The sequence below is a fragment of the Salvia hispanica genome, chromosome 4 (genome assembly GCF_029641045.1).
Source record: "Salvia hispanica isolate PSC_SH4W2 chromosome 4, Shi_PSC_v1, whole genome shotgun sequence".
NCBI classification, from domain to species: domain Eukaryota; kingdom Viridiplantae; phylum Streptophyta; class Magnoliopsida; order Lamiales; family Lamiaceae; genus Salvia; species Salvia hispanica.
Genome location: NC_142695.1, coordinates 1,683,923 through 1,693,671, shown reverse-complemented (window position 1 = coordinate 1,693,671; position 9,749 = coordinate 1,683,923). Strand labels below are relative to the sequence as shown.

Sequence of the window (9,749 nt, the reverse complement as noted above, 5' to 3'; positions counted from 1 at the left end):
AAATTGATTACATTTGCTTCAACCACTGCTTATTCTTCGATAACTGCTTATTCTTTGTAGACAAAATCCATAACAATGCTCTTCTGGACATATGGCCCATAATCTTCTTCATTTACTCTCTCCATGAATTCTCTTGGCATATTCCAGATAAGCATTTCTCGAAGAGAGGAGGAGAATCTCAAACCATCTGGAAGCTTCTCCAAATTGGGGCACCCATTGATACTCAAGAAATTAAGTTTTGGCATTGCTCCTTCTTCTGCTTCCCATACCTTTAAATCGTGCAAATTACATAAACTAAGTCTCTGGAGTCGTGGAAATGAATCTGAGTGGCAAGTTAATGTTTCTTCCATCTCGACTTTATCTAAACATAGCTTTTGCAACATGGGATACTTGCCAAAGTCCTTCACATCTACCTTAACCTTGCATTTTACAAGGCTCAACTCTACTAAATTCTGACACATCTCTGGTTTGTAGTATGGAAAACTGCTACTCATGATGCATTCATATATTCCCAAACTAACCAACGAAGGAGACATCAACCCGTGATTCAAAACCTCTCTACCTTTCTCCGAACTTAAATCACATGAGCGAACTGAAAGCCAACTCTCATGTAATTGGCTGTTTTTGTTGTTCAATACAGTTAACAGGCTATCCACATCACGAACTTCAACACACATGTTCTGTAGACTAATCAATGTAGGGATATCTGCAATGCAAGTTGTCTCACTGCTGATCTCACCTAACCTCTCCAACTCTTGTAGCCCACCTAGTTTTAGTTTCTCTCCTCCAATCACTTTTATTTTGGGATTGAGTAACAGATGCTTTAGTCTTTTCATCTTCCATATCACATTTGGCAATCTAATAGCAACATCGGGTAATACTCGCAAATCTAAGATCTGCAGGTATGGCAGGCTGCATATAGACTTTGGTAGCTCTCTCACATCAGAATCCCTCAAACTCAAGTATCTCAAATGAATTAGTTCACCCAGCTTGCTTGGTAATCCCCCCCCTTCAAACTCACAACCTTCTGCCACAAATATCCTCAAGTATTGCGACTTCTTAAAGTTAACCATACTCTCTTTGAAGCCCATTGTTGGTTTAGGATAATAGTGTTTTGGGAGAACAATAAAAGATCTAAGACCCCTAACATCCTTTAACCCATCTATACTTGGTTTACTATTGGGGTCATAACTGATGGCTATTCGAGCTGGTAAAAGAATGTCGGGCAGATATTTGGAAGCATCAATGCGCATCAGAAACTGTTCCTTTTCAGCTTTAGAAGAACAGAGATCATGCATTAAATCATGAAGCACGCACCAAACAAACTTCCTAAGTGGAGTGTAGGTGTTAGCTTCATCATGCAGTTGAACCATACACCTCGTACCAAGTTCTATTAGATATCTTTGAGCCACATCTCTTAGAGTCTCATTAGCTTCTTTATCCTGGTAGGAAATGAAGCCTTCCGCTATCCACAATAAATACAGTTTCTCTGCGTCAATCATGTGATCCTTAGGAAAACATACTAAATAGAGAAAGCATGGTTTCAGGTAATAAGGTAGAGCATCGTAACTCAACTCCAACACCTGATTTACTTTATCGTATTTTCCAACACCTTTTCCATGCTTCAAATGTGATTCCATGTTCAGATTTACCTCTATCCATTGTGTGTGTACTTTATTGCGCAAAATCCCTCCAATAACACAAATTGATAGTGGTAACCCTTCACACTTTGATACAATTTTTCTTCCAATATCTTCAAATGATTTTAAATCTGGGTCATCTGCCACAATATACAAAATAAGATGAGGCATATTATTTAAGTTAATCTTAGTAGGATACAAAATAACAATAAGAATAAAATTTAATAGTACTCTAGAGAAATTTCTAGTCCTACCCAGCCTTACAAATTAAGAACCGTCAAAAAGAAATGTAAAAATAGTTCATTAGATTTTATTTATATTTTCCTCGGCTTGAACTCGGCACCTCATACAATAATGTGTACACTTCTTGCCGCTAGGACAAAGGCTTTGGACGTTTCATTAGGCTATTTCAATTATAATAATTTGCTCACTCCTCATGTTACCTAAGGCTTGGATTATACAAACTCTAAGTATCAAACTATGTATGTTTAAGGGCAGATATTTCTCTAAAATCATAAATTTTAGCGGGCATTTTCCATAAATTTAAAAGTTGATCGTAAAAATAACCAATTTAAATAGTGCATTAGATTTTATATTTATCTCCCTCATTTTATTGATTCATATAAATCAATATCACTCCCTATTACATTATTAATTAATAGTATAAATATTTCTCTACCCTAAAAAGCTACTCTTTTATTTGTTTGGATCAGTTTTTTTATGTTCAGATTTCAGTTTTTTTATTTTTTGATACGTCTTGATTTGGTCAAAAAAATTAATCCAAAACCGAATGTTCACATGTACTTGTAATTATCCACTAAATTTCTAACAAAATCATGATACATCAACCAGCCAAATATATTAAAAAATGCAATATTCATATAGTTAAAACTTCTGACCTGGAGAAATATCTGCTACTTTTTGAAGTAAAGTCCAACCTTGGTCTTTTGTTAGAAATTCCAGCCTGTGAGGTTCGGATTGTTGATTAGCAATATCCTCATTACGAGTGGTGAGAATGACATCACAATTCACCGGAAAAGCTTGCCTTATGATCTCCCAGTGATCATCTTCCCAAATATCATCTATCACCACCAGACATTTCCTTTCCTTCAAAAAACTTTGAATTCTTGTGACCAAATCCTCAACTTCCAAGACATCAACGTTTATGTCTTTGTCAAGTTGTTTCAAAATCTTGCCGAAAACGGCCTTATGTTGAAACTGTTGGGTGGCAAACCCATGCTCGGGCATAAGATTGGAGGTCAATGTGGTTGTAAATCTTTCTGGCGAGGGTAGTTTTTCCGAGACCACCCATCCCATATATCTTCACTACTCGTCTCCTTCTGGTTTCATCCTTCACCTTGGAGACCAAAAGCTGGATGTCTTTCTCCATGCCCACAAAATCATGCTCAACCTCATGAGCATACGTCTGTCTCAACAGACGCTGCTGCTCAGCTTCCTGCTTGGAATGAGATGATGAGTCTTGTTGATCCAATTCCAACTCTAACTTTTTAGTGAGTTGGTCCAGGGCAGGTATAATGTCATAAGCCTCCCTCCCAACTTCGTGGACACTGCAGCACTCACACATGATGCATATGTACCTTTTGAATTTATCTTTGAGGCTCCTCCGCCCTTCTTCCCTTTTGGACTCAACTTCAACCGCATACGTTTCAAGCAGATTCTCAGCTTTGAAAGCAAGATCTTTGAGTTGGGAAATGTAAAGCTTTAGAGTTGGAGAATCGCGTCTCTCTCTGTCAGCTTTCATCAACAAGGCATGGATGCTTCTCAGATCTGCTTTGACTTTGTCAACATCACCGCTCACACTAACCAGAAACTTAGTTTCTTCAACCAGCAAATCACGAAGGATTTCCAGGGAAGCATTTGCAACAAATTCTGCCATTCTACACAAATGCTTCACAGCAATACAGAGATTTTCAAAGTGGAGAAAAGAAGAACACCCAATTAAGGCAGATGGAATTTTTTGATAAGGAAGGAATCTCACTATACTTGCCTTGTGTAGTATAGAGATTCTACTTTTAGTCATTGGAGTTTGCTTTATTCTTTTGCTTTAATAATGTTTGGAAGTTTGCTTTATTCTTTAGTAATGTTTAGGGATTTAAGTTATTCTTTAAGGGCCTACACCAAATCACGAAGGATTTCCAAAGACTTATTTGCATCACCAAATCACGCATTCTGCCATTCTACTTTTTTTCTCTCTCTCTCTCTCTTCCCCTTTTCTTTTTTTTTTTTTTCCTGCTTTTGATCAGTAAATTAACACTGCGAAGATCAACATACACTTAGAGCATCCACAATAGGGTGGATATCCCGGCGGACTAGCACTAGGACTAGCCAAAACACCTCATGTCACGTCACTACAATATCCCACTGCACCGCCACATCACTAGGATATCCCACTGTACAATAGTGGATAAGCACTAGGACTATCACTAGGATATCTCAACAAACAAAATCACAAATTCACAAATATGGAATTAAAATTTCGACATGAATACGGGAAAAATGCAACCATTTTATATAAATAAAAAAAAAACATACATAATTTTTTTAAAAAAATACATAGTTCACGAAAAAAAACCATCCCAGAGCTTTGACACACGCGTCCCCCCGCTCACTCCTCATCGTCCCTTGGCCAGACCCGGCGGCATCGGAGTCCCCGGAGTCCCCTAGAGGCTCCCCATCGTCGTCCCCTTTCACATTTCAGAGTATGCACAGGCACAATCTGATCCGACAATAAGTATGCATAGTAGTAAGACTTATTTAATGCAGTCCAAACCGGTTTGAGTGACTTCCTGTCATCTTAGTCCCGAGTACTGTTCTTAATCCACTCCAAATACTGGAGATTGCCACCGGTTATGGGTAAGGAAATCACCTCAGGCACACTGTGGAAGAACAAAGGAAACAAAAATTAAGAATACTGGTTATAAATAGGGACGTGGCTTATGAAAATTATGCTCAACAGTCTCAACTAGTGTCATTTCTATCAATGAGAATGGCTTAGATAATAGAATGAAGAGGAGGTCAAATAGCTAACATGTACTGCCAGGTAAATTACCGCACTTATAAGAGACAAATCCTCGAGATCCATATAAAAGATAAAGTAAAACTGAAAGCAGTTCAAATAATTGAATGACCAGATCTTCTGAGAAGCAAGACAAGGTAAACTACTGACTCATATTCTTGATTTGCCTTGACATGCTCAGTTAAAGCCTCTAGAAGAGATTCCCTCGTCTTGATTATAAGCAGCTCTTCAGAATCAGTTTGTATCTGTTTGCATGCCAAATAGAACCAAAACGTAAATTCTCTAAAACAACAACAAACTTTTGCATAAAGTCAGTACCACTAGTATACTCAAACCACCTGTGCTTGACACACACACACATATATAAACACATTTACTGATAGGGGACTCAACGACACTGTAATACAACACGAGGAGAACATGCTGCATGGGCAGCCCGAACCTCCTGCAACAACCAATGCCGAGGTAGCTACGCAACTCAAAAAGCACACCGCAAAGGGGAAAGAGGTGCAGCAGCCAAAGAAGGATCGTCCCAGGAGGAACGCCCCCAAACCGACTCGCTACCGTGACTTCACGCAACATTAGAGATAGCAGATCTTTTATTATTTGTTGCTTTATTTAATTTCCCTATTTTTGGATATTTTTGTTTAGAATATTATTATTAAATTTTTTCGGGTTTTCTTCTTGATTCTTTCCCGAATCGTAGAGTCGAATCAAGCAGGGTCCGGACTCTATATATAGAGTCCATTAGAGTCAAAATTTTCGAGAATCAAGAAATAAAAAATATCTTCTCGAAACCGTGTGTTTGGAATCCTAGTTGCTGCTAGGGTTTGTGCCTTTTTTTCTGTTATAATTTGTGTGCTCTTGAATCGGTAGAATTGAAGTTCTATCAATTGGTGCTCTCATTGAGCTCTCTTCTCCCGACCACGATTTTCAACCCGCCACCACCTATGGCTACGCCGGGCACAAAAAACGGAGACGCCACACCACCACCGCCACACAACTACACCAATGAGGAGCTTGCCCAGATGATATTTGATACGAATAGTCGTTACGCCAGTCAGGACAAAAAGTTGATGTCAATTCAGTTTGATCTTGAATCGTTTGCCCGCAGACAAGAAGCTTCAACTAAGAAGCTGGAGGATAGCCTTGCCTTTCTCATAGAGGCAAGCCACAATCGTTCGAAAGAACCACCTTGCTCGGTAACTTATCCCCTATGTACTCACAGCTGTCTACCACAAATATCCTCAAGCATTGCGACGTCTCAAAGTTAATCGTGCTCTCTTTGAAGACAATTTTTTCAGCATAACAATACTTTTTCATGAGAAGCATAAAGGATCTAAGATCTTTAAGTCCATCTAACCCATCTATACTTGATACATTCTTCTTGATGTCATAATTAATGGCTAATCTGCTTACGGAATTGCCAATGGATGGAGGTAGTGCTAACCTTGGTGAAGGAATGCCATTCAGATATTTGGACGCATCAATGCGCTTCAGAAAGTTTTCTTCTTCAGCTTTAGAAGAGCAGAGATCATGCATTAAATCATGAAGCCCGCAAGTGTCAAACTTGTCACGCGTAAAGTAGATGTAAGCTTTATGCAATTGAACCATACACCTCATAGCAAGTTCAGTTAGATATCTTTGGGCCACGTCTCTTAGAGTCTCGTTAGGTCCTTTATCTTGGTGTGAAATGAAGCCTTCCACCATCCACAATAATTACAATCTCTCTGTATCTATCTTTTGATCCTCGGGGAAACATGCTAAATAGAGAAAGCACGGTTTCAAGTAATAAGGTAAGGCATTATAGCTCAACTCCAATACCTGTTTTACTCTTTTGTATTCTTCAACACCTTCTCCGCGCCTCAAATATGATCCCATGTTCACATTTACATTTGTCCATTCTTGTAAAGTGTGTTCCTTTTTGCGCAAAATCCCTCCAACGACGCAAATTGATAGCGGCAACCCATCACACTTGGATACTATTTCTCTTCCAATGTCTTCAAATGAATTTAAATCTGCATCAACTACCACAATATACAATAAGACGTATGTATTCAATTTATTCTTAGAAGGAACATAACAATAAGAATAAAATTAACTAGTGTTACGTAGCCAACTTACAAGTTACTCCATCCATTCAATTAATTGTAGTGGTTTGACTTGATATGAGTTTTTAAGATCTTGGTTGAATATTGGTGGAGAATGTCTATGTAAAGATGTATGATCCGAACTATTCGAAGATTCAATCCTAATCGAAAATTCAAAATTCTTGTACATAAAAATCCAAACAACTCCCTCCGTCCCCTATTATCCACTTTCACTTTTTATCATAAATTTCCACTAACTTATTCCACTCCCAATTTATTATAAAACTAATATACAAAGGCGAGACTCATATTCCAATAACTTTTTCAACTCACTTTCCTTTACATTTCTTAAAGCTCGTGTCGGAACCAAAGTGGAAAATTACCAGGGGACGGAGGGAGTACAACATAACATTCAAAATATTTGAAAATTTTAAGTAACTGTAAATTAATCAAAATTTGCGACTTTAGAGATCATTTGGCCTACTTAAATGAACAAAAGCTCCAACTTCCTAACGAACTAACAAAATGAAAACATCGATGAAAGAAGAGACTTGAACAACAAAAACTGACCTGAAGAAAAATATGCTACTTTTTGAAGTAGAGCCCAACCTTCATCTTCGGTCAGAAATCTCAGCTTGTGCGGTTCGGATTCTTGATTAGCAATATTCTGGGAGCGAGTGGTGAGAATGACATTACAATTCATCGGAAAAGCTTTCTTTATGATCTCCCAATCATCATTATTCCAAACATCATCAATCACAACCAGACATTTCCTCTCCTTCAACAAATTATGAATTCCTCTCACCAACTCTTCCACGCCACCAATCTCTGCTTTTCTATCAAGTTGTTTCAAAATATCAGCGAAAACCGCCTTAGTTTGAAACTGTTGGGTGATGCAAACCCATGCCCGGGCATAAGACTGGAGGTCTGCGTGGTTGTACACCTTTCTGGCGAGGGTAGTTTTTCCGAGACCACCCATCCCATATATCTTCACTACTCGTTTCCTTCTCGTTTCATCCTTCACCTTGGAGACCAAAAGCTCGATGTCTTCCTCCATGCCCACGAAATCATGATCAACTTCATGAGCATACGTCTGTCTCAATAGACGCTGCCGCTCATCCTCCTGCCTCGAATGCAATGAGCTTTCTTGTCCCAGCTCCGACTCCAGCTTGTGAGTGAGGTCGGCCAGGGCGGGTATTATGTCGCGAGCCTCCTTCCCGGCCTCGTGGACACTGCTGCACTCGCAAACGATGCAAATGTACCTTTGAAGCTTATCCATGAGGCTCCTTCCTTCCCTTTTGGATTGAACTTCAATGGATGGCATACTTTTCAAGAAGATTCTCAGCTTTGAAAGCCAAATCTTTGAGTTGGGAAATGCAACTCTTTAGAGGTGGAGAATCACGTCTTTCTCTGTCTGCTTTCATCAACAAGGCATGAATGCTTCTCAAATCTCTTTTCACTTTGTCAACATCACCACCCACACTAAGCAAAAACTTAGTTTCTTCAACCACCAAATCACGAAGGGTTTCCATAAACGCATTTGCAACAAATTCTGCCATTTTTTTTTCTGTTTCTTTTTTTTTCTTGCCTTTCTTTTTGATAGATTACAGTTTGTGTTATCACTTATCAGTATTGACAAACTTTTTTATTAACAATGACAGTTGTATTGAGGACTATTTCTATGGGCAATTATTCTACTAAGATAAGGTATTCATATAGTTGACTTCATATATATAGGAACCGGCATTGTATGCACGTTCATTTATACATTAAAAAAATAATCAATCTTTCTAATATTATCTTCTCATATCAGAGTTGGCATTTTCCCCTCATAATATATTTAAGAAATATTGGTGTTTAATATCATAAAAATTTTCAAATTTTTTTTCACTAGTTTTAAACTTGGCATATATCTCGAACTTAAACAGTTGTTAAACTTTTCCAACCAACAACAAAATTCGGCTACATTTCATTTGTTATTACACCACATACATAGGATATAGTTACCACTGAAAAATGATTGTGATGTGATTACAAAGTCTTTAGAAGGCACGTATGGTTATCCATCTCATTTAATGTAGTTGAATTTGGTCGGCAATAGGAAAAAATTTAACAACTATTTAAGTTTGTGATGTTATATGTCAATTTCAAAGTTTGTAGGAAAAATAAATAAATTTAACACCTCGCTGTAATTACATGCTAACAAAATGAAATTGCCGCGAATGATCGGAAAATGCCACCATAGAGAAAATTACCTCAAATTGGTTGAAGAAATTCGATTTGGAGCTGTGTAGAGGACTAAAGGAGAGAGATGGGAATAAGGTTAGGACTCAAATCAATTCCATAGAGAAATTTTTCCCTTTTTTTCTATTTAACAATTCCGTAGGTTGCTTTTCCATTTTCATCTACTAAAATTTGAACTTATAATAATGTACTCCCTCCGTTAATATTTTGTTTTAATTATGTGATTTTTTTATAATTAAAATGAAAGTTGGATAGAAAAATCTAATTATTTTATAATTTCGTTTGGAAAAAATAATTTACTCAAATGTGATTATCTTTATGATGGAGATGATATGCATTAGCCTTAGATTATGAGTTAAATAAATTAATAACACAAGTTGGGCTGTGTTAGTAGGATTTGGGCTCTAATTTTACCTAGCTAAAGACAAAGTATGGCCCAAATAGTATGATTTGGGCTTTGATTTATATGACCCAAAATAATAAGCCCAATCAAAATAAAATAGAAGCAGCTCTATCTTTGCATTCAAATTTGTATTAAGCCTTGCCTTTTCTTTTGACTAATCTGGTTCTTTCTTCATAATAATGCTGCTGCCTATTTAGATTTGTTTGCTACTTGATTTTGGGTTTGGACCATAATTTTGGCATTTGTTCGTTATGAAGATGACAATCGTGTTCGTTAATAACAGATGTCCTTATTCATATGTGTTATATTTCATATTTTGAAGTATTTTTATGATA

At 37.4% G+C, this 9,749-nt stretch overlaps 2 protein-coding genes and 1 long non-coding RNA gene across 3 annotated transcripts; all 3 read right to left on the bottom strand.

Annotated features, from left to right (window-relative positions):
* Nucleotides 1-3,537, bottom strand: LOC148927015 (disease resistance protein RPP8-like). Its single transcript, XM_089070225.1, has 3 exons — nucleotides 2,998-3,537; nucleotides 2,540-2,879; nucleotides 1-1,780 (listed from the first exon to the last, which is right to left on the bottom strand). The coding sequence occupies exons 1-3, from the start codon at nucleotides 3,535-3,537 to the stop codon at nucleotides 48-50; spliced, it is 2,613 nt and encodes an 870-aa protein (XP_088926351.1). The 3' UTR covers nucleotides 1-47.
* Nucleotides 3,538-4,151: 614 nt separating this feature from the next.
* LOC148927014 (uncharacterized) lies at nucleotides 4,152-4,925 on the bottom strand. Its single transcript, XR_016137591.1, has 2 exons — nucleotides 4,828-4,925; nucleotides 4,152-4,537 (listed from the first exon to the last, which is right to left on the bottom strand). It is a non-coding gene; the product is annotated as an uncharacterized LOC148927014 (long non-coding RNA).
* A 910-nt stretch (nucleotides 4,926-5,835) lies between these two features.
* LOC148927013 (putative disease resistance protein At1g50180) lies at nucleotides 5,836-8,326 on the bottom strand. The gene is made up of 3 exons (XM_089070223.1): nucleotides 8,094-8,326; nucleotides 7,338-8,002; nucleotides 5,836-6,377 (listed from the first exon to the last, which is right to left on the bottom strand). Exons 1-3 carry the CDS (start codon nucleotides 8,324-8,326, stop codon nucleotides 5,836-5,838), a joined length of 1,440 nt encoding a protein of 479 aa, XP_088926349.1.
* Between the last annotated feature and the right edge of the window lie 1,423 nt (nucleotides 8,327-9,749).